We start from the raw sequence: 25,408 nt of genomic DNA, 5'->3' as shown, positions 1-25,408 counted from the left end.
TCGGGGGTTGGGTTGGCATAGTGTATCGTCGTAGACCCGGGACATATCTCGAGATGTACTACAACTGGCCTCCAGCTCGATCAAAGGTACATCTAAACAATCCCACGCTTGCCTCGGCTCCTCACGACACACGCCACCGCCCCTTCGCCCGCCCGCCACCTGTTCCTATCAACTAACGCGGGCCCCGGAACAGCGCTCTGATCACTATGCGCCTACAGTACTATCGACCCGACGAACGGGTCTTGGTCCTCTTCGCCGCATTGCCATGCTGTTTCTTGGTGACAGGTTTGGTGTATACCGCCTGGCTCGCCGTGACCGAATCCTCTCGAGAGAGTCCTCGTTCGAAGACGGGTTCCTCGGTCGATTCGGCTTGACGCTGATGTTTCGGAGCAAACGATTAGCCATGAAGCTTTCAAGTTTAAGTTTCCTCGACCGATCTCACCTTTCGACCTCGAGTCTTGGTAGAAGTGGTCGCAGGCCTCGCAAAGGAAACGGTCCTGGCACCACCTGCTGCAGTAACCGGGCCGACATCCTCGTCCGAATCGTCCTCGATCGGATCCTGGGACGGTTGCTGATCGACCATGTCGTCCCTTCCGGAAGGACCCGATTCGTCCCTACCGGAAGTCGGACTGCTAGTCCTTTGAGCTTGAGCGAGTTGCGAGAACTTGGGTCTTCCAGTAACCTGGCTAGATACCAGGGCGGAACCGAATGCTTCCTGGACCAGGATAGCCGGCGCTTTTTGAGCCATAGTCGAGCCGATCGGATCCAACAAGTCCTCGAGAGCAGTCAAGCTGGTAGAAGGTGGCAATGCTTCCCTAGCAAGTCGGTTACCGGCGCTTTCTCCCGTCTTTAAGGTTCGGACAGGCATCTGGGTAGGTCGGGCGGGTTGGGTTTCCTCGTCTTCTTCATCGTCACGGGGCGAGTCCTGATCGAGCGCCTCCATATCGTTCGAAGACTGTGCCACGAAGGGAAGATGATGTCGGTCAGAAGTCGTTTCACTCTGTCATGGCATGAGTTTGACTCACGTTGCGCCCGACTTCGGACGATTCATCCCACCCATCGCTAGGAATCAAGTTGCGGCCCGATCGATTGGTCTGAGGGAGGAGGCCGTCATCAGTCCTCAGATAGAAGCTTCCCCTTGGAGTCATCGGCACTCACTGCGCTAGCCAATGTCGCCTTCGTGCTCTTGAGGTCTGCCTCCATCTGGGATTTCTCCTTCTTGAGCTTGGTAATTTCTGCGTTACGTTTCTCGATAACAGCGTCTTGCTGTCCGACCTTGTTTGCAAACTGGTTGTGCTCTTCGTTAGAAAACATCGTGCGGTCGCTCCTGTCTGAATCGGCTTACGCGGACGTTGGCTTGTTTGACGGTATCTACAAATAATTTCGATGAGTGAAACTGTATATCCGAAACGGCTACCTGGATACGTACCCTGAATCGCTCTAGCACACAAAGCTGAAAGGACGTATTCCTCATCAATCGATGAGGCGGTTCTCGCGAGACAGTCATAATTGACATACCGTACTCGGTCGGGGTCTGGAGGGAGGACGCCATCCTATCAGTACAGTGCGGAGGTCGGTCGTGCAATCACTGCTCACCAGGTTGTCATCTTGGAAGCGTTCTAGAGCCTTCTGATCGTGAGCCGAGCGTTGCTTCTCCGCTTCCTCGAGGTCTGCAATCTTCTTCTGTAGGTCCTGATCGCGGAGACCGGCTTGAGCCAGTTTGACGCCCTCTTCCTTCTGCTTGATCTGGACAAGCCGTAGCTCTTCTGTCACGTTGGCGTATCGCTCGTCGCGCTTGATCAATTGCTTGTTCAGGTTCTCGATTTCGATCTTGAGCTCGGCCAGTCGGTTGTCCTGATTCTTGACAGATGTCTGGAGGGCGGTCTTTTCCTTCTCCAGGGTCCGAATCGTCGATGACATGTTGGATTTCTCGGTAAGAAGCTAGCGTTCAGTGTGTGATGTTCAGCTATCGCAATTCGCATGTCAAGCAGACGTTCCGCTCACCCCCTGCATCTCATTGCCTTGCGCTGCGGTTTTGGCCGCAGCCAATTGTCCAATCTTCACCGCCAATTCATCCATCTTGTTCTTAGACTGATCCGTCTTGTTTCCGAGAGTGGCAGCTAGATCCTGGTAGCGAGCATTCGCTTGAGCGAGATCGGCCTCCAGCTGCTTGATGCGAGCCTACAAATTACGAACGGGAAGCATAAGCTGACAAATCCTATATACTCATCGCAGCTTTATTACCTGGTTTTCCCTATCAGAAGTTTCGGAGGTTTTCAGAGTCTGCTTGATCTTGTCTCTCTCCTCAACCGCGCTTTTCGAAACGGTGTCGAGCGATTCAGAGGCCTTTCGTTGGTCCCGTAGATCATTCTCTACTTGGGCCAGACGCTCTTTAACCGACTCGCGATCATCGAAAAGGGCCGTCTTCTCTTCTTGCACAGTCTTCATAGCCTCATTGATATCGTCCACGAGTTGACGAAGGTCTTCAAGCTGATCCACAGTCGCTGAGTATGTCGCAGCCAAACTGACAGGCCAATATAGGTGAGATATTTAGGATCGGATCAAGTAGTGCGCAAGAATCTTACGCATAATACTCCTTTTCTTTTGCGTTGAAAGACGTCGTCTGCTGTTCTAGTTGCTTTTGCACCTGATCCACCTGACTTTCCAAACGAGTCTTATCCGCGTTCAAACCGCCGATACGAGCCTGATTTTGCTCCTCGTTTCGCGCCATGTTCCTCTCATGATCCTGTATCCGTTCTTGCAGTCGATTGCATTCGGTCTGAGCGTTCAAGTGCCCGCCCTCAAGTTGCTTGATCTTGCTCTCCTGCTGTTCAAGGCGTTCAGTATCCGCTTTATGAACCTTTCCCAACCGGTTTTGTTCCTCTTGCGCATGAGCGCTGAGCCGTCAAGAAAATAAGTCCGGTTGCGATCGTGGATATAGCAATCCCGCTTACAGATCTCTGCTAGCGTCTTCCAGCTCTCCTTTCAGTTTGATGCATTCCTGGCCATACCTCATGGCTTCTTCGTTTGAGGTACTGAGACAGCTTTTGACTGCACGAAGCAACAAAGTGAGACCTGTGATCTTGGCTTTGAACCCTTGTGACTAATCGTTAAGCAGCTTACCCTTGGTCAGCTCATCTTCTAGACGAGTGAGATCCGTAGAGGATTCGTCTTTTGCCTGGGCACGAACGCCTAAAGAGGCCCGCCGAAATCGCGTCAGCGACGTCGATAAACCTAAGGCATCCATACCAAGCAGACTCACGGTCACATTCTTGTTGCAGTTGGGTTTCATAGGCCTGCCTAAATCGACCGAGTTCGATGGCATACCTGTTCTCGTATTCAACCGAGATCTCTCCCACCGTCTTGACTCGTTTCTTGCATTTGTCTATTTCCTGTCGAAGTTGCTTTTGGCTGTTCGTCTTGTCCTGAATCTCCTTGGCATGCGCAAGGCGAGCTTGTTTGAGACGTTCTTCCTGGATCTTGAGCGTATGCTTCAAGCCCAAGAGTTCCGTTCGCAGACCGGCAACTTCGTGTTTCTCTGCCTCCAGCATTTGCGTCTTTGCAGCCAGATTTGGGTCAGTCCTGTATACTACGTGATCAAGGAACGCTACTCACTGTCTCTTTGAGCGCCTTTTCTCTTTCTTTGGTCTTCATGAGCAGACCGAAGGTAAGGTACATGTCCTTTTCAACGTCTGTTGTAAGCTCCTGATTGGGATTGCCGTCGGAATGAGACGTAACCGCTTGCGGCAACAGTGGTCGCGAGCCCACGACGCCGATCTCAGGTCGACGTTTGCTACGTGAACCGGTAGCCCGAGTCGGACTAGCGTGATCCTTTCGCAATGATCGGTTCGTAAGCGGAGATTTGGCGAAAGACCTTTTTTGCTTGTGACCAAACGCCTGGGCTGCCAGGTACGCAAAGATGCTCGGCCTTTCAGTTTCGAGTTCAGACCGGGATGTCGTGGGCGAGGGTGTAGCCTCTTGGTCGAAATGTTGTGTAGCTGATGTGACAGCTTGTGTATCAGAATCACGTACGGGTGCGGCATTTTCGTCAGCCACAGAAGAACTGGCGGGAGAGTTCATGACATCGTCGACCGGGCGCTCATCCTCCAGCTCGTGAACAGGGTCAACTTTGTTCTTGACCTTTTGTGGAAGCGAACGTCTGGGAGCAAAGTTGGCTATGACCGCTTCGTTATCGGCCATTTTCGACTTGTATTGTCGAAGCTTCGGTACGTTGGGAGATCCCGTCGGAGATGGCGATGCGCCTCGGCTCGGATGCTGTTCGCCGGGCGATACAGCGTTGCGATCGGTTTCGAAGCGCAAGACCTGTCTCGCCCTCTCGCTCAAATCTTCCGAATGTTGGGCCAGGTCGGGAAGATGGATGGCGCTGGTGTACTCGTCCTGGATCGGACTAGGCGAGGCTTCCTGACGAGTCGGTGCAGTGACCCTCGGCGCAGTGAAAACATCTTCAGGCGGGTCCAGCTCAAAGTCCTTCGTGGGGCGCAGGACAACATGGTCCACGTGATGTTGGGAAGCGGACGGGCTGTCGGGGTGATCTTCGTCCACGCCTTTGGCCAACCGGTTGTTACCGCCGTCCAGGTGATCAAGCATAGGCATCGGTTCAGTATTGTTCGCGAAAGTGGGAAGCCTTTGCATGCTGTAGGATGTGGTCCCGACGTCAGGACGGAGTCTGAACGGGTTGTCGAATGTAGATTGTTGTTGCTCTTGCTGATGATGATTGGGGGCTGGAGTAACGCGAAGCCTGTGACGGAACAACCAAATCATGAAATCAGACGAGAGATTTACGGTCGTGTCATCAGTCATGCTCACTCTTTCTGTTCGCCGGGCCCACTTTGCTTCGACATCTCGGCTGGCTGTCTTTCCGCTCTGTGTTCCTTTTCAGCGGCAGCTTGCCTCGCGATCTTGGTACCAGCGAACATGCCTCCAAGAGGCATCTTGTTTATCACAGCTTGGACTACCGTCTGAGAAGCATGAGGCTCTTGCTGGGCGCCAGTGCGAAAGTTGGCTCCAGTAACCCTGAGGTCTCCTGGTTGATTCGGTTCGGTGAGCGTAACACGAATGACTGGTCGGACGAGGGTGCTAGGCTGATCGGACTGCTCGAACTGGTCGTGGGACGCATTGCCTTTATCGATAGAGGTCACTGGAACCGAAGAGCTAGGATGATCAATGGAAGAGGAAGGTCCAGGAGTAGCAACCGGAGCCAGGGTTTGCTGTTGATCACATCATCAAAGGACGTTGGGCTCAGCGACCACGCAAAACTTATAGCGATACTCTACTCACCTCGACTTCCATACGGTCCTTGCTCTGATCAGAACCTCCACCCCACGCCTTCTTCTGTCTGTTCGAAGTGAAAGACGCCTGGACGATCGGTCCTTGAGCGGTGGCGTTACCATCTTTGGAGGGTTCCTTTCTGGTGTTCACGTCGACGGGCTGATGAGTCTTCGCTTTGCCGAACACAAACCCAGTCAAATCGACCTCGGAACCGTCCATGTTGAGTGGGTATGTACACGAGTTTGGCGGCTGAGTATCGCGAACCGAAAAAATCGTTGATGAGACTTCAAGCACGATATCTCGATGGCATCAGAGACTCACTCGAGCTGAAACGCGAACGAATGCGGAGGGAGACTGCTGGAAACGAGGCGAGAGCTTACCGAAGGATGATGTAAATGTAGAGTGTTCGATGAGAAAGGGTTTGAAAACCTTCGAGTTGTGTTCGGTGGCGAATATGATTAGTCTGCTAGCTGTGTAGGACGGTTGAGGTGCGATCTGATCAGTTTGATGAATCGATCAGGGAGACGGGGCAAGAGTCGAGCTGAGGTTGATCGATGATCTACGATCAGGGTTGACCCAAGCGCAGAAGCGCGCGCTTTTATTTGAGACACGCGCGACCTGAAGAACGGGATCGTGTGATTATCGAATTCATCGTACAACACGGCACACGCTGGTCGTACCGCATGCGGAAAGCTATGATACAGATGGTATACATGTCCCGAGCCAGAATATGAGGTCATAGCAAGTCAAAGTCGTCCAACTAAGATTTGCCAGCGAAAAAGCGAAATTTCGAATCAGCATGTGAGCAAAAATCGACTCTCGAAAGCTCAAAAAGGGTCGACTTACCTCGTCATTGTACTTGGCGATCGTCCTCTTCCTACTACTACCGTCGACCCAGGTGATAAAGTCTTCCATATTCCGAGTGACCATCATGGCGGGATCCGTGATGGGGGTAGGTCCGATTCTAACGTGTCCTTGCTCGATCGTCCGTACCGCCTGTTACGCGGGAGGGAGCAGAGGCATAATAATCAGCATATGTACAACATAAGTGAAAAGAGGCAGGCTCAAGTCGGTAGCGTCATGAGGCGTGCCGACTCTTGTTGGTCCAGAGCGATCAGACATGAGCGGCGTAATTTGGCGAGCTAAGGTACTCCCTCGAAGCCACGCCTCCCCTTGTAGGTTTCAAACCAAAGGTTCTCGATCTTTTCGATCGGTGTAGACATCCGCCTGACCTATCCAGGAGGCACCCCACCTGCTCCGACTCCGTCAGGCTACGGTCCCAAGCGATCGTCTCAGGTCGTCGAACCCTGTAACCCTCGTTTCTCGCTCGACCAGATTCGTTCTCACTCCAGGACTGCTGCATCGCCCATACCGACCTCGAACTTGATTTCATCCCAGACTCGCAACTCACATCAGCGACAGTCTCTGCCATCTTCAGCCTGACCATGACTACGGCCAACCTCCTCCTTGCAAAGGCCGAGACGGTGACCTTGTTCTCGACGTCGGACGGTTTGGTGCCGGTGTCTTCAAAGGATCAGAGTGTGGGTCGAGATGTGAGGAGTAAGACGGAAGGAAGATGATAGGATGAAAGGGAGGAGAGATAGATGGTGGATAATCCGGATGAACAGGACAGGAAGTAGAGATATTGAATAGTACTTTAGCTTCAATGACACCCATCTCTACCAATTCCAAACAACTCGAAACTCACCCAGGATCCCCATATCATACAACTTGTCCAAGACCTCCCCCTCCTTCCTCGCTCGATAAGGATCTTGAGCGGGTAACAAGCTCAACTTGTGGATCATCCCTCTCAACGACCCGCAGAGCTTGTTGTACTTGACGTAATCTTCCCGGTCTTGGATATGATACCGCCTCATGACCTTGATCTCACGGAGAGAGGCATCTTGTTTCCACTAAGGGATGAGAGGTAGATAGGGATGAAGCGGGCATCGTGGGAAAGGTCAGGCTGTGTGACGGAAGAACAGGCGAGGCGGGAGTTGGCGGACGGAGGACTCACGTCGAGAAAGTCGACCTTTTTCAACAAACGCTGCTCATGATGTTTCAACTGCCTCATCTTGTAGCTCTCGTCCTAGCCTATGTTTGATGGAGGTAATGTATAATGAACGGCTTTATCACGGGGATGTTATCGATTTGAACAGCATATTCAAACGAGTTCATCATCAGCTTCTCGATGCTTGAGAAGTTGAACATGCAAGATCACGTGACCTGACCGACACGAATCTCGGCTGCCGAAACGCGTCGCACCCTAGATCTTCCGTCGGATGTAAATTTACATCGACGCCGCCGTTGGTATCGGCTCCTAGCTTTGAACGGCCAAAGGGTTGTTCCGCATTCCTCGAGGCCTCGAGCGTCGCATCGCTGGCAAGTCTCGGCCGAATCGACTTCGATCGCAATAAATTAAGCCAAATACAAACAGCTTGACGATCGGAGGATAGTGAAGCACAGAGGTAGAACGGTTTCGAGGTGGAGGACGAAAAGCTCGGCCTGCTACGGGGCGAGACGCGACCGAGATGAAAGGCCGTTGCGCGCGAGCTAAAACTTGGCGTCGAGACCCGGGGCAGCGAGGCAGAGAGGATGGAATCCCTCGCGATAAAACGATGAGAAGGCTAGCGAGCCAAATCCTCTCGCCCCCAAGCTGGACCAAGAATCGGTTGGCCCTTTGTGCTGTGTTCCATACATCTCATTCGTCTGTTGGACACGATACCGCCGGTCTGTACAGGAAGGGGAGGATACGATCCGACCGGGGACCTGAGCCGAGAAACGATAGCAGGAGCAGAAGCGGGGGGGAGGTGCAACCAGGCGATTGTCGATTGTTTTGATTCCGCGCCGCCCGGATGGTCCGCATCTCGCGAGCTAGGACAGACCGCGACCTGGTTTGTATCGCCTGCGTGCGGCAACTTTGGGGGGGCAATCCTCCAGCAATTGACAACGGTTCGGTCTGGATCGACGTCGTCCTCGTCGGTTCTAAGGCAAACACTCGCAAGGGTGTAGGCATAGCATGCTACATCCCGCCAGGCTGCTGTCGAATCGTCCTTTCGCTGGCCCGACCTGCAGCTCCCATCAATCCACCCTCATCAGGTCAAAAGGTTGATCCATCAGTCCCTCTCGGACGCCGACGCTTTGCATAACCTCGTTCGCTCGTCCGCCCAACTCCCTCTGCGAATCAGCGAGTCCGAGCAGCAAGTCTCTTCACTCTATCTAGCTAGCTACAACTGTTAGTACAAGGACCTCTGAAGCTAGATCTCATAGGAAATCGCCGAGACGGGCTCGTGATCTGGTGAAAACAGGCAGACCGACAAATCCACGGCTCGCTCAAAACAGGATGGACATCAGGAATCTGCTCTTGGCTTTATCGTGATACGTTCTTCTTCGGCAGCCTCTCTTCCTACCATCGACTATCCTTCCTGCGTCATTATCGACCTCGTAAAGAGCTGCTCCAGCTCCAGGACTAGGCGATCATCATGGCTTATGCCTACGCTCAGCCTGGCGTGGTCGTGGCTCATCCCGGTCAATCTCAGATGCAGTTCCAGTCGGCTGCCCAGGCGAGACAGTATCAACAGCAGCAACAAGCACAGATCCTGCATCAACAACAGCTACAACAACATCACGAGCAGCAGCAGCAGCAACAACAGCAGATGCAGATGCAAATACAGTATCAGCAACAACACCCATCGCACCAGATGCCACAGGGAAACGTCGTCATGGTCAACGGCTACCCTCGACCCTCGAATTCGGCTGTCCAGCACGGTCATGCTCATCCTTCCCAGGAATACGCCGTACCGTTCTCGACGACCCAATACGCCGAGCACCAACCTGTAGCTGGTCCTTCTCACCCAGCTGGACAACAGGTGCACGGCCATCAGCAGGTCCAGATGGCCGTTCCCGCAGGTATGACGCTGCAGAGGACATCACAGGGCAGGATGATCGTCGTCCCGCTACCCGTACCCCACCCTTCCCATCCAGAAGGAGCAGCTCCGAATGGATACGCACATCCATCACAACCTCAACCTCAATCTTTATCAGCTCGACCCGGTCTCCAATTGACACCTCAGAACCAGTTTCACACGCCTATCCAACCTCAATCGCAACATTCGGGTTATACGGCCACTCCACGTACTCAGCCTACACCGGGTTTGATTCCAGGGACAGTCGCCAGGGTACCAACGAGCGCTGCGGACGTACTCGGATCTGCCTTGAGTCAAGGTCCTCTGGAACACCCGACGACCGGTGTAGGGGGTACGAATCCTGGTCCTTCTGGTCATCCGGATGAGATCGTCATGATCGACGGTCAAGCCTATTCGGCCCGGACTGTACGGGAACGTCAAGCGGTCCACCGGCATAATATGATGGTCCACCAGCAGCAGCAGCAACAGCAGCAGCAGCAACGTCAGATGGAGCAAGAACAGCTCGAGTTGGAACGACAGCATGAACTGAGGGCGAGGCAGCAGGAGCTGTCCGATGCCGAGGAGCAGGCGGAGGCGGAGATGCAGATGCAGCTTCATCTTCAACGCCAAGCGCAGGCTCAGGCTCAGGCTCAGGCTCAAGCTCAAGCTCAGGCTCATGCGCAGGCGACGGCCAGATTGCAGCAAGAGCAGCTGATACAGGATCGGGACCGGGACCGGGCGTTGCAGATGCAACAACAGCAAAGGCAGAAACTGCAGCAAATGCAGTTGGAACAGCGGCAACAGGAGCAACAGCAGCAACAGGCTCAACAGCGACAACAGAAGCTTGGACAAGTCCCGAATGGGGTTTATGGGGCACAGCAACAATCACCTGCGAGGGTCCAGCCTGGGCAGGCGGGTCCGTACCATACGCTCCGTGGACATGGTCAAATGCAGGAATCCCCCGTCGTCCCGATCCCTGTTCAAAGCGAAGCCCAGATCCAGCAGATGCGGGAAATTCAAGCTCAGCAGATGAGGGAGATACAAATTCGGCAGCAGTCGAATTCGACGCCCTCTGAACAACATGCAATACAGGTGAGGGCAGGGCAGATCTCGACGGCCGAAGCTATGGCCATGCGGGATCGAGAGAGGGAGATGCGGAGTGCTATGCAAGGACCGACGGATACTCCGGTCCAGTCGAGGTACGCATCGGGTCAACGCATGATACCAGGTTCGGCTATGAGCACTCCTGCCGGTCCTGGTCCCGGTTCAGAGATGGCTAGTACCGCCTTGAGTACACATTCTCAGCCGCCAAGCCAAGCTGGATCTGCGGTTCGGTTGGCGCAGATGCAATTACAAGCCGGGTTGGGTTTGGGTATGCCTGCAAAGAGGGAGGCCGTCGACGCTTCCAGTGCAGCTGGGTATCCGCCTCCAAGAGCCATAACCATGGTCATGCATGGGGAAGAGAAACCGGCAGGGGCGACCAGTCCGAACTTTGAGACCGAGCCTAGGGAGTTTCGACTCCCGACCGCTCGACTGGTCTCACACAGCCCGATGGCGCCTGGTCGGCCAGGCGTAGTGGGAACGCATCCTGGGGACAGGCAACCGAGTCATGTACCAGTGAGTCGCGGGCTGATCGTCTCAATGAAGTCATGACAATCCAAGCTGATCATTCGCGCGATTGCATAGGTATACGGCGACATGGAGGGTGTGCCGCAATTTATGCCTAGCGGGATCACGATCGGTTTGCAGGACGAGCAGGGTATCGTCAGCGGGGTTGAAGAGGATGCTGGAATGATGGTGCAGTGAGTGTCCACTTTCAATCCCCGTTCTGGGTTACCCGTGCTGAACGGATTGTGCACAGTCCGGCGATGAACTTTGGTCAGGCGACACTACGGATGATGCAGTTCTTTGAGCGAGTGAAAGACGCCTCAGAGGTATGTACCGGAAGGACCTGCCCTCCAACTTGGCTACGTGGCTTACCCTTTCCTCTTGTGCAGAGCGTGTACTTTTCCGCTTACCAGCTGCTGGTATCGGAGTACTTCCTCGACCAGGCGGTGCTGGAGTTGACATTGACTGGAGCGGAATCTAGAGAATTCTGTGAGTACGCACAGTCGACTTATCGTTCCCTATGATTGACCTTCTCGAATCTGTCATTCCCATAGCCATGCCGCAATACCTCCTGCCACGTTTCTTCAGCACGGTTCGTGGACATGAAGCGGTCCGGACCGCTTGGAATATCGCCAACCCTCGGGAAACATACGTCGAAGATCCCGAACTACCGGCTCCCGTCGCAGAAGGCAGTCCTCAAGGAGTCGCCCTCGAGAGTTCATCCTTGTCATGGTCCAAATACATGGCAAACGGAGCCGTCGTCATCTCGCATGGAGCATGTCGTGCGATCTGGACGCTGGAACCGATGACCGGCATACTCAAAATGCACCGCTTGGAATTGGCTTTGCGGGCCAATGACGACCTCGTCTTCCGCTCGGCAATACAAGTGACGCAGCAGACGCCGAGACTGGCTTCCCAGTTGCAAGTTCGCATGGAGCATTTCGACGGGGACGAATCGATCTCCGCCTCGCCTCAGGAACAGTTCCAGGTAAAGGTTGAGGAACGGCTTGGAGACATGATCCCCTTGTCGACACCTCCCATATCAATCGATAGCTGCAAGACAGACCAGTCTCCTCAGCAGGGTGATGGGGGACAGGATCAGCGCAAATTGCTGGAAGCGGGCGAGATTACGCTCAACGGATCAGGTCAACGGTCGCTAACGGGTTCGCGGCAACAAAGCCATAGCGAAACCGGAGAACTCGTGGCCGAAAATTACAGCGAGAGCCATATGACACGGCAGGTGCGGCAGTCGAGCGGGGTGCGGGTGAATATACCGGCGAACCCGCTGGATCAGTATGGGATGAGCGCGTCATCGCTTAGGTTCCTCGATGTCAGTACTTGCGTGGCCGAATCACCAAATTGTGCATCGGACTGACGTTGGCTATTCACAGTTGGCGAGCACTTTCCTAGGTATGGTCCCGCTCTTCGACTTGAGCCTTAGAGAGCGCATCAGCCCAAAAGGTAAATTTCTGTTTCGTAATTATGATCGGGATGCTTTAGTTGACCGCTTCCTATGCCGTAAAACCAGTCGCCCTGCAACAAGCCGTAGCCCGAGACCGAGTCGGATTGACAAACAAGAGTGCGATACAGCCTCTCGACGAGGACTCGCCCGGTTCAGACCAGAACGACGGGATGGTGCTGGCCGATGCGCAGCAACAGCACATCATGCCCGCCAACGGGTTACAGCCGGCTCATCCCGTCCTATCTATCCGGACCAACAACTTGACGCCGACACCCATGTTCACGAGCGCTTTTACGACGACACCGCTCTCTACCTATCCTCCCCTTACGCCCCAGAACCAGCCGACCCCTGGTGGTATGGCCCTGGTCGTCGGAGGCACACCTCGTCATTCGGTGGACGAGATGTCTGCGACCCCCTTTTCCTCCTATCACGGGTCTCAGAACGGGACGCAATCACAGCAAGGCAAACTCAAACGCAAGCTGGATCGATCTGTGGACTATCAGGAGGAGGGTGGGGATGTTCCCGGAATCGCCAGACAGCAATCGCAAAAACGGGTCGCCCCGAACGCCAGAAAACAATCAAGCACCAGCACGGTGAATGAAATATAGAAACGCCATGCCTCGCCCCTCATTCCGGAAATCTCTCGACCATTCTTACGACTCGACCTACGCTCTATAAGGGCAATGATAAACGGTCGCCACGAACATTCTCACTTCTCTTGATTGTCACTCGGACAGGACGGAAGGATCTCTTTTGTTACTCGCTCAAAGAAGGTCTACTTCTTCACACTCATGTACAGCTGGTCTATACCCTCCAATGCCGACCGGGCGACCGGTCCACAGGACAGAATCCTGCATGTTATGTTGTATCTCATAATACGAAAGCGGGGCTCAAAGGTCAAGGTGTGCCTTTTTCCGATCGATAGGTTTGCCTCCGGGACGTGTGGCGCGCTACGAAATTAACATCCGGTGATCAGCTGGAACTCCCGGCTCAGTGGTCCATTCCATCAATTCCCATCAATCATCAATTCCCTTTCGCTCGCAAAACAGACAAACAAACAAGAGTCGAATGGTCAGGAGATTCCTCGCATTCCTCCTTTCTTTCCCTTTATCAATTGATACCTCACAACCCTACCCGAGTCCAAACTTAGGCTCGTCCCCATCCGGCTTTTTCTACGCCTGGAAACAACGATCAACAGCGATTCCTCGCACCATTCAGCGTCGACGCTAGACGCATCATTCCGCACCACGCCTTTGCATCACAAGAGCATAGTCGACTTTTCCACTCGAACGGTATGACTGAAACTTCTTCCTCCTTCAAACGTCTCGTTTATAACTGATTCAGCGTTCTTGCCACTCGCCAGCGCTATCAACCCGTTGCATCTAGCCGGTTGACCTCTCCCTTGCTCAACACCTCTTTTTACGGCCATAACACGTTGCCATAATCTTTTCCCCCTCGATCACCCCCTATTCTCGTTCTCGCCACTATGCCTTCCGTCTTGGATACGCCCTCTCCGCCGCGGGTCAAACATAGCTACGGCCCATCTAGATACGAAAAGGAGGTCGAGAACGGGGGACCACAAGAAGACAGAGGAGGAGGCGTCAAGTCGATCGGGGAATGGAGATTGGGAAGAACGGTCGGTAAAGGGGCGAGCGGTAAGAGTAATCCCACAGACGTCATCTCGTTTGATCTAGGCTGATGCTGATTCAATGTCGCTGCTGGTACGCTCTTCGTTCACCCTCCCTTTCGCCTTTCATCAACCTTCCATGATAACAACGGTCTTGCCACAATCCCTCATCACCATCATTCTCCCACGATCTCAACCTGTCTACTCCCTCATCAATATACCATAATACTACACCACTGCGCTCCACCAGGCCAAGTCAAGATCGCCAAATCCATGCGAACCGGTGAATACGCCGCCGTCAAGATCGTCCCGCGTCACATAATGGTCGCTTCCGCTCAGCGCTACGATCAGCAAGACGCCAAACAACGCCGCAAGTTGCGCGAGCGGGAAGAGAGACAGCAGTTGACGTTGGAGAGGGAGATCGTCATCATGAAGCTCATTGATCATCCGAACGTGATCAGCTTGTTGGATGTGCACGAGAAGGACGGCTTGATGTGAGTTGTTTCCAAACCGTCAGATGAGGCGTAATACTGAAGCTGAATCCTACGCGCTCGCCCGATAGCTACCTCGTCCTCGAATATGTCCAAGGCGGAGAACTCTTCGAATTCCTAGTGTCTTCCCGCCGTTTTGATGCCAACGAGGCGTCCAAATACTTTCAGCAAATTATCCGGGGTCTCGACTATTGCCACCACTTTAGCATCTGTCACCGAGACCTCAAGCCCGAGAACATCATGTTGACCGCCCATAAGAACATCAAGATCGCCGATTTCGGGATGGCCGCTTGGCAAGGGAGCAACCAGTTGCTCGAGACTTCCTGCGGTAGCCCTCACTATGCGAGCCCGGAGATCGTCAGGGTGAGTCACATTGCCTGATCGCGCGTTCAGGAGGCAAAGCTGAAGTGCAAAGTGCACTATTCCTCGGGCTTCAGGGACTATCTTACCACGGAGCCGCCTCGGATATCTGGTCGTGCGGTGTCATCCTTTACGCCATGTTGGCAGGAACCCTGCCGTTTGATGACAAGGACATGAAAGGCTTGCTTGAAAAGGTCGGAAACGGAGTATACGAAAAGATCCCCAGGGACATTCCTAGGGACGCGCGCGACTTGATCGAGAGGATGTTGGTGGTGGACCCTTACAAGCGTATCACCGTAAGTGCATATCTAACACTTACAGCAAGCGGAATACATCATATGCTCACAAGATGCCCTATATGCCTTCAGATGCGAGAGATCATGTCTCATCCCTTCTTCTTTCGACACGATCCGTCCCAGGACGATCACCCAGTCCCGATCGTCGATCCACCCAGACTCGAGGTCCTCTCCCGATCGCTCAAATCGCTCAGTCTCATCGACCCAGAGATCCTGGAGAGTCTTTGTTCCCTGTGGAGGGGGACGGAAAGGGAAAGGATCGTGACGGCTCTGCTTGGAAACGCGTGAGCCGGTCCCGGGATCCGTTATCGTCTTTATCGGCCATTTTGCTTATCGCTATGTTTGGCTTTGCAGGCAATGTTATGAGAAGGTATTTTACTTCCTGCTCGACAGGCACAGGAAGAAACGTTTGGAAGATTACAACGAGCCCGTCGGTGATGTGCCGGCGGTACGAGTTCGTAAGCATTGTCGGCTGCAGGGCCGGTCCGTCATCATCCGTGCTCACTCCCGCGATAAACACACAGGAAGGGCCCCTCGCAAGAACCCAACCGGTGACGTCTTCAGTGGACAACAGAATAGTACAAACCCCGCCAACCCTGCTCAACGTCACTCTCGAACGCGTACACGATCAGGAAATGGGATCCAGAGGTTGAACTCACTGCGAGAAGAACATCGTCCTGCTCCATCGCCTAAACGTCCTTTCTTCAAGCGTAACCATGCTACCGACGATCCTCGCCTTGCTGGAGAGCTACCGGATACGTTCGCCAAGACATCGCCCCAGAAAAGACCTGTCATGGGACCTCGGCCCTTGTCGTTACACGGTTCGCCTATCAAGGAAAACAAACTCGCCCCAGTGCTCCCGAACATTTACCTTGGCGAAATTGTCAAAATCGAAGAGCTAGAAGACCCCAACTCGCCCCGTTCTGCTCCTCCCTTGTTGGCTGAATTCGCTCTCGGTAAAGAAAACCTGGAAGCTGCAGTCCAGCCTCGAGACTTTGATGCACCCGAATCGCCAACGCCTGTCTCCCGACGCACTGCAAAATCTACCGGACGACGCTCGGATCTACCTGTACTTCCCGAAATCAAACAGGAAGCGTTCTTCGCCGAACAACGCCCCGATAACATTCAGATAGAGACGGATCACGGTCCAATGCTCAGCCCTGGACTTCCGGACAGCCAATACTTGAACATCTTTCTGCAAGCCAATCCGGACGGAAACGCAGATTTGGACGCTTTCCTCCGGGCTGCTGCTTTTCACGTCGCAGCCTTTCGTCAATTCGGTACCCCGCTACCTCATATTCCTACATCTCCCGGCGTGCCCAGGGTCGACTTCCAGACCCAGCAGCAAGAAGTTCTTCGCGATCGGTCTACTGAACGATACCAGGACTCTGTCTTCGAATCGACAGACGACAGTCACAACGATTCCGATGATACCCGCGCCGGAACATACAAGGACAAGCCTTTGCCGGAACGCGTCGAGTGTGCAAACGAAGTTCGTCGAGCTAGCGCATCGACGGCTGACACGGTCTTTGTGGATGCGGTGGAAGAGATGGAGACATTGGCAGAGGAGAGTCAGAACGCGAAGAAAGATGCGGAAGAAGCACCAGTCGTCAAGAAGAAAAGGAGTTTTATCAGGCGGAAAAGCTATGCGAGCGGTAACGAATCGGTCGACAGTCACGATGAGACGCCAAGGAAACGTAGCAAGAGTGCTTTCGACAGAGCGCTCGACTTCGGTAGCAAAAAGAATGGTACGTCTGAATGTCGAGCTGAAGTCTACTCGGTATATACCTGACTAATCATAACATCTTCTAAGCAGCTTTGCCTACCAACGATCAAGGAAACGAGAATACCCCGCGTCAACATCACAAGGGTATCGAGTACATCGCGCCTCCACTTACTTCTCCTCTCGAGCAAGAGAACAAGACTAGCTTTTTCCGCGCCCTGCGCTTCAATTGGAAGGGATTGGTAAGTCGAAGAGCCTTGACTCGTTCTGTCTAAGTGTTCTGAGCACCTTTGCATACAGCGCAAGACTTTCGTTTCCCATCGTGACCCTGGTACTGTCGCCGACGAATGTCTTCGGATGCTACACGGCTTCCGAGTCATTGTCGATGCCGATGAGCATGATACAGGCGCGTCCTTGAAATGTAGAGTGGACTCTTTCAGAGGTGAGCGCTGCGGTGGTACTTCGCACGAGGGAACAATGATACTCACCGCTTCGCCTTCCGGAATAGATCCTGCCAGTGGGCTCAATTACGAGAAGCAACTCAGGTTCCGGGTCGACATCCGCTCTTTCAAGGCTGAAGAAACGGCCGAACCTGAGCTTCTTTCCTCTTTGATCACGTTTACTCAAGAACGGGGCTCGGCTACCGTCTTCAATGTCGTGATCGAGCGATTCCACTCGGAATGGTTGTAAGTCGAAACGGGCACATGGGCGAATGCACTAGAGACGGGACGACTGATGTGCATGTTGTCCTCGCAGCCTCGACAAGTTGACTATCGCACAGTGAAGGGCCTGATAAAACCTCTAATATATACCGATCTGATCCTGAATCACCTAGTATACATATGACTTCACAATCGATAAATCGTTGATCGTGACCTGCGAGTGATGATTGACCTATTCCATACGATCTATCTTTCCTCGCGCGGGATCGATTCAATCGTGACAAATGCTGCGCAGTGATAAAAGAGCTAAGAGCTTGAAGTAGCAGTAATCGCAAACCGGTCACCTACTAGATGTTTTCCTCCGGGTCGGAGCCTTCGAATGGGGCAAAGGCAGGAGCATGGGGTCTCGTTTCAGGATAGAGGCCAACGGGACCCCTCGCCGCACCGGTGGAGCGTCCACATCGGCAACGTCCTTGTAAGAAGATCGTAATCATCAGCATCTAGAGATTTCAAGTGGTCGTGATCAAAGCGTAACTCACCTCGACTGTAGCAGCCAGAGGTCCGTTGGACTGCCTCTCCATGATCGTGGTCGGGCGGGACTCGGGTAAAGGATGCCTTTGAGCAAAGTCGATCGCGTTGATAGAGTGCCTTTGGTGGTGACGCTGAGGATGATTGACTTCGGTACCATACATCGTTCCAGGCCGAGTCTCTGGTAAAGGTATGTTGGCAGGAAGGACCGATCCTTTGTCAAAGGTCGACTGGGGTGCGTCGCGCCCAGGGCTATCACGCGAAGGTGGCATCACATGGATCTGCAAAGGAGCAAGGAGTTTCGAACAGAAAGGGATATGGATCAAAGGGAATGGCATGACGAGAAGTTACATCAATGGTACCAAGGGGCTCTTTCCGGAGCACCCACTGTCGGAGCGCGTGAAACGCCGAGCATTCCGCCACGCGACCCGCCGCCGCTAGGCTCGCGGTAATGTTGATTGATCGGTTCCATATTGTTTTGCTCTGGGGAAAGGGACATGGGGTGAGAACCTTCTGGATGGTATTGATTGGTGGCATCGGGGAGCGTAGCAGTGTGTCGAGCCGCTCGGTCTGAATCGTACATACCCCTCAGATTATTATCGTTAGTTGTGGCGGTGGCGGACATGCCCAACGGATTCGGCATGACGGGCTGCTGAAATATCACCTGACGTCAGCGTCGAACGGCAGAAAGCGGAACAGAAAAGACGTACCTTGGGCTTGAACTTGCTGCTCATGAAAGACTGCATTGATCGGGCCGGGTGGTAATGAGTACCGCCAGCCGTGGAGGGCGGCAGCGGAACCCGATGTGGATTGGGCTGTGACAATTTGAAACTATTGAGCCAGATGTCACAAGGTGTCACAATGGCAATCAGACTTACCGACTGTCTATCCATTACCTGCTCGTCGGTCTCTTCAATCATCGATAATGGGTCGTCATCCCCGCGAAGACCCGCTGCCAACCGGGATCGCGCCGTCTTGTTCGACCTGTGAGTGGCGTGCGAAGGGGGTACCGGCCCACGAGAAGGAGCCTGGCCGTGATGGTGGTACTCGGAGGTTTCGCGTGAGCTGTCAATGCGAGCAGGTAAACAAGGATATTATCTTGCTGAGCGCTCCCGACTTACTCCGGTAGAGGCATTCCTCTAGGATCAACCGATTGCGCTCCTCTCATGTCGGGATTAGGCCAGAGTGGCACAGCGTGGTCGAGAATCGACTCGGTTCGATGAGTGGGGAAGGGAGGGTAGCGATCGGCTTGCGACAGGCTCCTATCAAAGGGCGCATTGTGATCCTGCCTTGGCGGAGAGAGGATGTCTCGGGGAATCTGACTACCTTGTCTGGAGTGACCCGCTCGACTAGGTTGTTGATGATGACCTTGATGCGACGATCGACCATGAGGCGACGGAAGAGGCTTGGTCAACAAACTGGCAGAGTCGGGGGGTGCGAGTGTGTCAGGTGCGCGCGAACGAGTGTGTCCCGTTGGCGCTTGCGAGGGCATGGTAAAGGTCCTCTGAGGCGCGCCGTGGAGCATGTTTTGCATACGAGGGTCGTGCTCGACTCGGTCCAAGTAGCTGGACGCGGCGTTGGCTCCAGCCATACTGTGTGGGGGCATAGCAGGTGGATCCCTGGGCGAGGGTTCCCGGTTGCTGCCGGGGTACGGACTGGTGCTGGGTCGACGATTGCCCTGCGCTTGCGACGCCACTCGCTGCGCTTGTTGATTCAGCCGATCAGCCGAATCTCCAAAGCTCTGATACTGCGGTCTCGGTTGTTGACCCTGCTCGGGAGACTGTTGTTGCTGAGGCTGACGCTGTTTGTCCTGTCGTACCTGTGCTCCTTGCTGCTCATCAGTTTGTGGGTTCTGACGTTCGTTGGGGTGCAAGACACCGGAAGGAAGGTAGCCCATCGGTTCGATCGGAATAGGCGGGTTCACCATCCACCTCTCGATCTCTTGGAAGGCCTGTAGAAACACAACCGTAAGTAAGTATAACCGGGTTGCTCAAGAAGTTCTAGACTGACCTCGAGTCGGCCTTCATCTCTGCCCGCTTCCCTCGCCTCTTGCACCTTGTAGGCTTCTCTAAGCTTGACCAACCTAAAGACGTCGGCATCAGCCATCAGTCCAACCGAAGCAACGGTAGGTCACCTGACGCTCACCTCTCCCTAGTCTCCTCGAACAACCTCAACCCTTTCCTCCTCTCCTCATCTAACTTGCGACTCTCCTCCTTGGCCCGTCTCAACGCCCTGACCGCTCCAGCCAACTCGTCCCGGTACGTCCTGACCTCTTCGGCGCGCGCCACGGCCTCGCGCTCGGTCTCGGATCGAGTGACCTGTTCGGCAATAATCCGCGCTTGGAGGTCGCGGACGGTGTTTTGAAGGGACTTGAGTTGAGATTTCGAGCGGTGCAAAGAGTGTTCCCTGCTGTCAGATTCGCGTGCTACGGTGCGACGCATTTGGTATGAGCATCTGCAATAATGATGGGTGCCACGACAAACTGACCTCGACTAGCCTCCAACCGACGTTGCTCTCGTCGCTCGTCATCCAACGCCTCCCTCATCCGTTCCATGTTTCGGCTAAAGCACAAAGCCCGTTGATAATTAGTCACCTCTCGTCAATCATCCCGGTTTCGATTTTATGTAACTCACTAAGGCAACCCGACCATCCCCGTCAACCCCGTCTGTCCGGTCATCCCGCTCCGAGCCCCGATCGTCATTCGATCCATCATACTCGCCACCTCGCTCTCCGGTACACCCTCCGAGATCTCTGGGGATCTCCAACCTCCTCCCCCCATTACCGACTCTCTGGCTGTGGGTGCGTAAGAGCGCCGGTCGTCATGGGCGTGATGTTGAGATTGGGATGGGGCGGGTCGTCGACCCGGCAATTGACTTTCAGGGTAAACCTGGCTCCATCCGGTCCCAGCTCTCGACCTGAGCGTCGCCCTATCCGCCTCTCCTTCCCGTCCTCCACCATTGCCTCCGTAGCCAAAGTTCGTACTCCTCTCCGACCTTGCCACTTCGCTCTCATCTCCACCTACATCGACGTTCGTACCCCCCGTCCTGCGTCGATGAGGCGGGGAATACCCTTCTTCTCCCCCCGGACTCTGTTCGTCAAAGGTTCGATGGCTCCGGGCTCGACCTTGACTATGACTCTGTCCACCCTGACTCCTAGCCCAATCATCGATGTTCATCCTGCCTAAATCTAGATCCTTGTCGTTCTCTTGGTCGTGATCGTGGTCGTGATCATACGTGTCGGGCTTTTGATAGTACCCTGTCAACCTCCTCGCCTTCTTTTCCTCTTTTCCTCCTGTTCCAGCGACCGAAGACCTCCTTCGGGGTAAAGCGCTGCCCGTACTACCCCGTCTCTCCACCTTTTCCTTACTCCTCTTTGCTCTTCGGACGGCGAGCTGGGATAGACTCTGCGAGGGTGCTAGCGAGGTCGTGTCGTCTCGTCCGGATCTCGAGGTGGGGGAGAGGGGCGAGGGAGGCCCTTGGTTGTGGGAATGAGATTGTCCGTAAGGGTACGGAGGAAGCCTCGCGCTATCCGGATGAAGCAAGCCGAATCCGGGGTTTGGGGCTGCAGCTGGAGCTGGGATTCCTTGATCTTGACCTTGCACCTGCTGAGGGTTCGCAGACGGTACCGGTTGTGTTTCAGGTAGAATATACGGTTCGGGCAAGAAATAATCCTGATCCTGATCCGGTTGGTTTGGCAAGACTTGTCCTTGGTGTTGGTGTTTGTCAAGTTGGTGGTTTTGACTTTGATCCTGAGTCTGGTCTTTAATGGGACCGTGTCCGAAAGCGTTGGCGAAGACGGGCGGAAACCCGAACGGTTTATGTATCCCCCAGTCTAGGCCGAAGAACGATTTTCGATTCTGGTCAGGCTGTCCAGGTAGATTCGACGGCGGCGCTCCCGATTGAGATTGAGATTGGGATTGAATTTGGGGCTGCGGCTGGTACTGAGGTTGCTGTTGCTGTTGATGACGACCGCCTACGCCTCCTTGTAGTCCAGCTTGCTCGATGTTGGGGTGAATATCAATACCACTTGACAGGTAATGCTCAGGCGCTCTTGCTGTCGAAATGGGGCGCGATTGAGAGGACGTGGTGATATGCGACCCAAAGTACTTTTCCAGCGCCGCGATTCTACTCTCCGGTCGAACAGAACAAAAGAGTACGAGTACGCAAGTATGAGTGACAGTATTGATTTTTTGAGTTTGCGTCAAAGTCAGATGATACGCGGAGAGAGGATTGGGAAGAACAAAAGACCCATGAAAAGCTCACTCTTCGTCGGTGGGTCGGCTGGGCAAGTTTGAGGGAACAAAGTAAGATCTCGGTGGGCCGGTCTGGTCTTGAGGATGATCTTGTTGCTGCTGGTGCTGGTGCTGGTCCCGTGGGTCGATCACCATGATTCACCGCTTAGTGGTTCTCCCGGGCTCCTAATGGGTCCTCTTTTGTTCGAATAAGAGAGGTCGACGATGTATGAACAAGAGATGTCGATGGGATGACGGTCCATCTATGCCAGGTAGCAGGGAGACGAGTATTGAGATGAACCCCCTTGCTCGACGTCGCAGACGTTCGACGACTTTCCATCTTTTGTCAAAGTACGTCCCCCTATCAAAAGCACAAAGGGGCCCATTTCTCTCAACATTACCCGATTCAGTAATCCATCCACCTTTTTCATCAAATATCCTTCCATTCCCCTTTGAGACAAGTTTTCCACGCCGATCATCATCCTTTGGATCCTTTGATCCGGCAGTTCGACCCGAAAGGGGAAAGGAAAAAGAACAACAAACAAGGGCAAGTGACATCATCCCGCGCAAGGAGACGAGACGAGATGAAACGCCGGATGCAGATCAGTCTCCCTTTCTGCCTCGGACGCGCGTGCGCTTTTGCGGTGGTCGGGTTACCGCCGGGAAGAATATGTAGGCAGGGTACAGGGTGTACCTCGGGCGAAGTCAACCGTGGGAACAGAGCACACAACACGCCCGTGGTGTAGACAACACGTCTGCGCTTGAGACAACACGTCTGCGCTTGAGACAACACATCTGCGCCATGGATAACACGTCCCCCCGCAAACAGAAGAACGAAGCCGTGGATCTAGTTCTTACACGCGTGCGAAGCATCTGCAGCGTAGACAGGCACCTTGACACCGCAACGCCAACTGACGAGCCTATAGCCGGACTAATCTGTCGCAAATGTTGCCTCTCATTGTCTTCGGCTACTTCGACGCCCGAACCACTCGAGGACACACTTCCTAACAGCGATTGGCCAAGGGAATTGATTTCTCATCGCCGCAACAGTCCTTGCCCGAAGGGATTATTGGATCAAATTATGAATACTACAGCTAGGAACAGGAACTGAAGACATAGCGACTACCACTACTTGTTATGATGACGAATTGTCCGTTTTCTCTGTTTGACTATCTGGTTGTCCATATTCTCTCGCGTATCGTTTTCTCTGATTGTCCATATATTCTCTTTCGGATCTCTTTGTGTGATTGTCCATTCCGATCCCAATTCCGATCTGGTTCTCATTCACGTTTCCATCCTCAGTCTGTTCGGCCGTCCCAACACCCAAGCCAATCCTCCGTCTCTTGAGCGAGGTCCCGGCGGAGTTTAGAGGAAAAGAGGGGGTCCGGTGGTGAACACCTACACCCAACCCAAAAGCAGACACAGAAGAGTTATTATGATCAGTTCAGAATCCCGTCGCTCTCCACCAAAAAGACAAAAGCTTACCTGCTGAGGGTTGCCTCCGGAACAAGTCCAAGTCTGGGCGGTCCGTCCGTCTTCCCTCTTGAGGTCCATGCATTGGGCTACGGAATCGATAAGAAGGGTTAGACATGCTTCGCCCGAGCGAAAAGCAGGAGGAGAAGCGCAAGATGTAGTCGGGAAAGGGTGGGGTTACGATTGAGTACTTACTGCCTCCTGTGATGGCGATGTGCTGCAAAAGTGGGTATCGTATGAGCTTGCGATCGATGAACTCGTTGCACAAGACGAGGACTTACGTTGTCGTCGGCTATGGGGCGTGAATATGAACCGAAACGAATGAGTATGGAGACAGAGGCAAATACGAAACGATAGGAAAGCCAGGGCTGGAGATAGATCGAAAGACTGACTGTAGTACCACTGCTGCTGAGGAACTCCCGGGTAACTAGCACCATCCCCAAACCCCACGCATCAGCGACGCACAGCTCTAGCTTACTCTGCCCCAATCTGTCGCTCACCAAGTCCAGACCTTCAACTCGATCCCGTTTCCAGGGTTGCTCCCCGCATCCAAGCAATAGTTGGATCCGCGCAACTTGATCTGACCGTCTCCCTTGTTGATGTCCCAGAACTGGTTGGCGCTGAACCTGGTGCTCTGAGTGTCACAAGCGCCGCTGAGAATCGACACGACCGATGGAAGATGGAGAGAATAATTAGTATGTCGAAGGATTCGAACGGGACAACTAGGTCAGGTGGGTGACTTGCAAGAGGACCAAGGTCCCATCGGAAGGCGATCTGGCACCCAGCGTAAGACACTGGGAGTTGTCTCCATTAGGGTGGATCAATTTGATGTCCGGCTGGTTGGAAGGAGGAGTAGTAGTAGGCGGAGGAGTAGTGGTAGGAGGAGGGGTGGTAGTCGGAGGCGGAGTGGTGGTTGGAGGGGGTGGAGGGGTCGATCCCACAGCTTCGGCGGTCCAAGTCTGTCCACGAGCGTTACCGCACTGCGTACCGTAAAGCGACATCAGAGGTGATCATGAGCTTTCTGAGGCGAGATGAGATGAACGACACTGAGAAAAGACGCACGGTCTTGGTTCCCGGAGCGCATCCTCCGAGCCCACAGCCTCCACCTGCACCGTCCAAGCAGACCGTTCCTCCGGTGATGGCGATATGGTTGTCATCGGTGTAGTACCACCGTTGATTGGCAAGTCCCTGCAAATAGCAAGGAGAATATGGATATTAAGAAGCAGCGTGATGAGTTTTCGGAAGTGTATATGACATGATAGGCTTACGGGGTAACAGGTCCAGAGCTTGGCAGGTCCTCCATCCATCGGGTCTGCAATCAAGTATGCCCGAGTGAGAAGACTGGATATATGGCATGCCGACGCCGGATCTCATGGACTTACTACTGCCAGCGTCCAAGCAGAAGTTAGTTCCGGTCAACCTCACGACCTGGTTGTCACCCTTGGCGATCTCGAAGCCGGTGGCAGCCGAAGCACAAGGGATGTTGTATAGCGGCGTTCCGTCTCCAGGAGTGGTACCGGTAGGAACTCCCAGGCAGAGAGTCTTATCACCGGCTGGGTGAAGTTTGAAAGCGGGAGCTCGCTTGATGAGCGGAGAAGCCGAGGTGAGAGTAGTGAGGATGGCGATGAGGGAGAGTCGAGACAGCATGGTGGTTGGCAGTCGTTTAGATTTATTTGGGTGAAGTTGATTGTAGCAAAGCTGCGAACGGACAATTCAACAAGAACCAATTGTTGAGATTCGCCTGCCCTTATAT

General features: G+C 53.9%; 6 protein-coding genes across 6 annotated transcripts; 2 read left to right on the top strand and 4 right to left on the bottom strand.

Moving 5' to 3' along the window:
• Nucleotides 1-2,900: 2,900 nt before the first annotated feature.
• On the bottom strand, nt 2,901-5,759 carry HD553DRAFT_219937 (uncharacterized protein). Its single transcript, XM_046177229.1, has 7 exons — nt 5,670-5,759; nt 5,299-5,424; nt 4,828-5,228; nt 3,616-4,759; nt 3,328-3,557; nt 3,124-3,178; nt 2,901-3,051 (listed from the first exon to the last, which is right to left on the bottom strand). The coding sequence occupies exons 2-6, from the start codon at nt 5,308-5,310 to the stop codon at nt 3,142-3,144; spliced, it is 1,824 nt and encodes a 607-aa protein (XP_046037555.1). The 5' UTR covers nt 5,311-5,424; nt 5,670-5,759; the 3' UTR covers nt 2,901-3,051; nt 3,124-3,141.
• Nucleotides 5,760-7,812, bottom strand: HD553DRAFT_219958 (uncharacterized protein). The gene is made up of 7 exons (XM_046177230.1): nt 7,555-7,812; nt 7,307-7,383; nt 6,998-7,202; nt 6,701-6,813; nt 6,136-6,285; nt 5,970-6,049; nt 5,760-5,907 (listed from the first exon to the last, which is right to left on the bottom strand). The coding sequence occupies exons 2-6, from the start codon at nt 7,361-7,363 to the stop codon at nt 6,026-6,028; spliced, it is 549 nt and encodes a 182-aa protein (XP_046037554.1). The 5' UTR covers nt 7,364-7,383; nt 7,555-7,812; the 3' UTR covers nt 5,760-5,907; nt 5,970-6,025.
• A 793-nt stretch (nt 7,813-8,605) lies between these two features.
• Nucleotides 8,606-12,964, top strand: HD553DRAFT_219872 (uncharacterized protein). The gene is made up of 7 exons (XM_046177227.1): nt 8,606-10,811; nt 10,881-10,996; nt 11,056-11,128; nt 11,192-11,291; nt 11,357-12,132; nt 12,194-12,263; nt 12,331-12,964. The coding sequence occupies exons 1-7, from the start codon at nt 8,772-8,774 to the stop codon at nt 12,870-12,872; spliced, it is 3,717 nt and encodes a 1,238-aa protein (XP_046037553.1). The 5' UTR covers nt 8,606-8,771; the 3' UTR covers nt 12,873-12,964.
• A 489-nt stretch (nt 12,965-13,453) lies between these two features.
• Nucleotides 13,454-15,401, top strand: HD553DRAFT_219903 (kinase-like domain-containing protein). Its single transcript, XM_046177228.1, has 6 exons — nt 13,454-13,556; nt 13,628-13,919; nt 14,142-14,385; nt 14,454-14,745; nt 14,820-15,038; nt 15,111-15,401. The coding sequence occupies exons 2-6, from the start codon at nt 13,751-13,753 to the stop codon at nt 15,324-15,326; spliced, it is 1,140 nt and encodes a 379-aa protein (XP_046037552.1). The 5' UTR covers nt 13,454-13,556; nt 13,628-13,750; the 3' UTR covers nt 15,327-15,401.
• A 2,362-nt stretch (nt 15,402-17,763) lies between these two features.
• On the bottom strand, nt 17,764-22,338 carry HD553DRAFT_341368 (uncharacterized protein; the record flags this gene model as incomplete). The annotated part of the gene is made up of 11 exons (XM_046182628.1): nt 17,764-17,895; nt 17,963-18,232; nt 18,340-18,603; nt 18,662-18,766; nt 18,830-19,016; nt 19,073-19,902; nt 19,962-20,034; nt 20,097-20,376; nt 20,439-20,512; nt 20,585-22,075; nt 22,214-22,338. The coding sequence occupies 11 exons, from the start codon at nt 22,336-22,338 to the stop codon at nt 17,764-17,766; spliced, it is 3,831 nt and encodes a 1,276-aa protein (XP_046037551.1).
• Nucleotides 22,339-23,201: 863 nt separating this feature from the next.
• Nucleotides 23,202-25,397, bottom strand: HD553DRAFT_309805 (ricin B lectin domain-containing protein). Its single transcript, XM_046179757.1, has 10 exons — nt 25,038-25,397; nt 24,924-24,967; nt 24,718-24,843; nt 24,400-24,635; nt 24,156-24,308; nt 24,048-24,082; nt 23,937-23,947; nt 23,851-23,872; nt 23,668-23,744; nt 23,202-23,580 (listed from the first exon to the last, which is right to left on the bottom strand). Exons 1-10 carry the CDS (start codon nt 25,300-25,302, stop codon nt 23,548-23,550), a joined length of 1,002 nt encoding a protein of 333 aa, XP_046037550.1. The 5' UTR covers nt 25,303-25,397; the 3' UTR covers nt 23,202-23,547.
• Between the last annotated feature and the right edge of the window lie 11 nt (nt 25,398-25,408).

The sequence above is a fragment of the Filobasidium floriforme genome (genome assembly GCF_021052385.1).
Source record: "Filobasidium floriforme strain CBS 6241 chromosome Unknown HD553scaffold_8, whole genome shotgun sequence".
Taxonomy (NCBI): Eukaryota; Fungi; Basidiomycota; class Tremellomycetes; order Filobasidiales; family Filobasidiaceae; genus Filobasidium; species Filobasidium floriforme.
This window is presented reverse-complemented; position numbering and strand designations above follow the sequence as displayed.

Excerpts from the sequence above, each read along its gene's own strand:
- HD553DRAFT_219937 (XM_046177229.1), bottom strand. Across the intron at positions 4,760-4,827 it reads GGGCCCGGCGAACAGAAAGA|GCTTCGCGTTACTCCAGCCC; the intron begins GTGAGCATGACT and ends GTTCCGTCACAG. Across the intron at positions 3,558-3,615 it reads AAAAGGCGCTCAAAGAGACA|ACGCAAATGCTGGAGGCAGA; the intron begins GTGAGTAGCGTT and ends CTGGCTGCAAAG.
- HD553DRAFT_219958 (XM_046177230.1), bottom strand. The coding sequence starts at position 7,363 with ATGAGGCAGTTGAAACATCATGAGCAGCGTTTGTTGAAAAAGGTCGAC. Across the intron at positions 7,203-7,306 it reads AAAAGGTCGACTTTCTCGAC|TGGAAACAAGATGCCTCTCT; the intron begins GTGAGTCCTCCG and ends CTCATCCCTTAG. Across the intron at positions 6,050-6,135 it reads TCGCCAAGTACAATGACGAG|TTGGACGACTTTGACTTGCT; the intron begins GTAAGTCGACCC and ends GGCAAATCTTAG.
- HD553DRAFT_219872 (XM_046177227.1), top strand. The coding sequence starts at position 8,772 with ATGGCTTATGCCTACGCTCAGCCTGGCGTGGTCGTGGCTCATCCCGGT. Across the intron at positions 10,997-11,055 it reads GATGCTGGAATGATGGTGCA|TCCGGCGATGAACTTTGGTC; the intron begins GTGAGTGTCCAC and ends GATTGTGCACAG. Across the intron at positions 12,264-12,330 it reads AGAGCGCATCAGCCCAAAAG|TCGCCCTGCAACAAGCCGTA; the intron begins GTAAATTTCTGT and ends CCGTAAAACCAG.
- HD553DRAFT_219903 (XM_046177228.1), top strand. The coding sequence starts at position 13,751 with ATGCCTTCCGTCTTGGATACGCCCTCTCCGCCGCGGGTCAAACATAGC. Across the intron at positions 13,920-14,141 it reads GGTCGGTAAAGGGGCGAGCG|GCCAAGTCAAGATCGCCAAA; the intron begins GTAAGAGTAATC and ends GCGCTCCACCAG. Across the intron at positions 15,039-15,110 it reads ACCCTTACAAGCGTATCACC|ATGCGAGAGATCATGTCTCA; the intron begins GTAAGTGCATAT and ends ATATGCCTTCAG.
- HD553DRAFT_309805 (XM_046179757.1), bottom strand. The coding sequence starts at position 25,302 with ATGCTGTCTCGACTCTCCCTCATCGCCATCCTCACTACTCTCACCTCG. Across the intron at positions 24,844-24,923 it reads AGCTCTGGACCTGTTACCCC|GGACTTGCCAATCAACGGTG; the intron begins GTAAGCCTATCA and ends TGCTATTTGCAG. Across the intron at positions 23,745-23,850 it reads CATCGCCATCACAGGAGGCA|CCCAATGCATGGACCTCAAG; the intron begins GTAAGTACTCAA and ends TCGATTCCGTAG.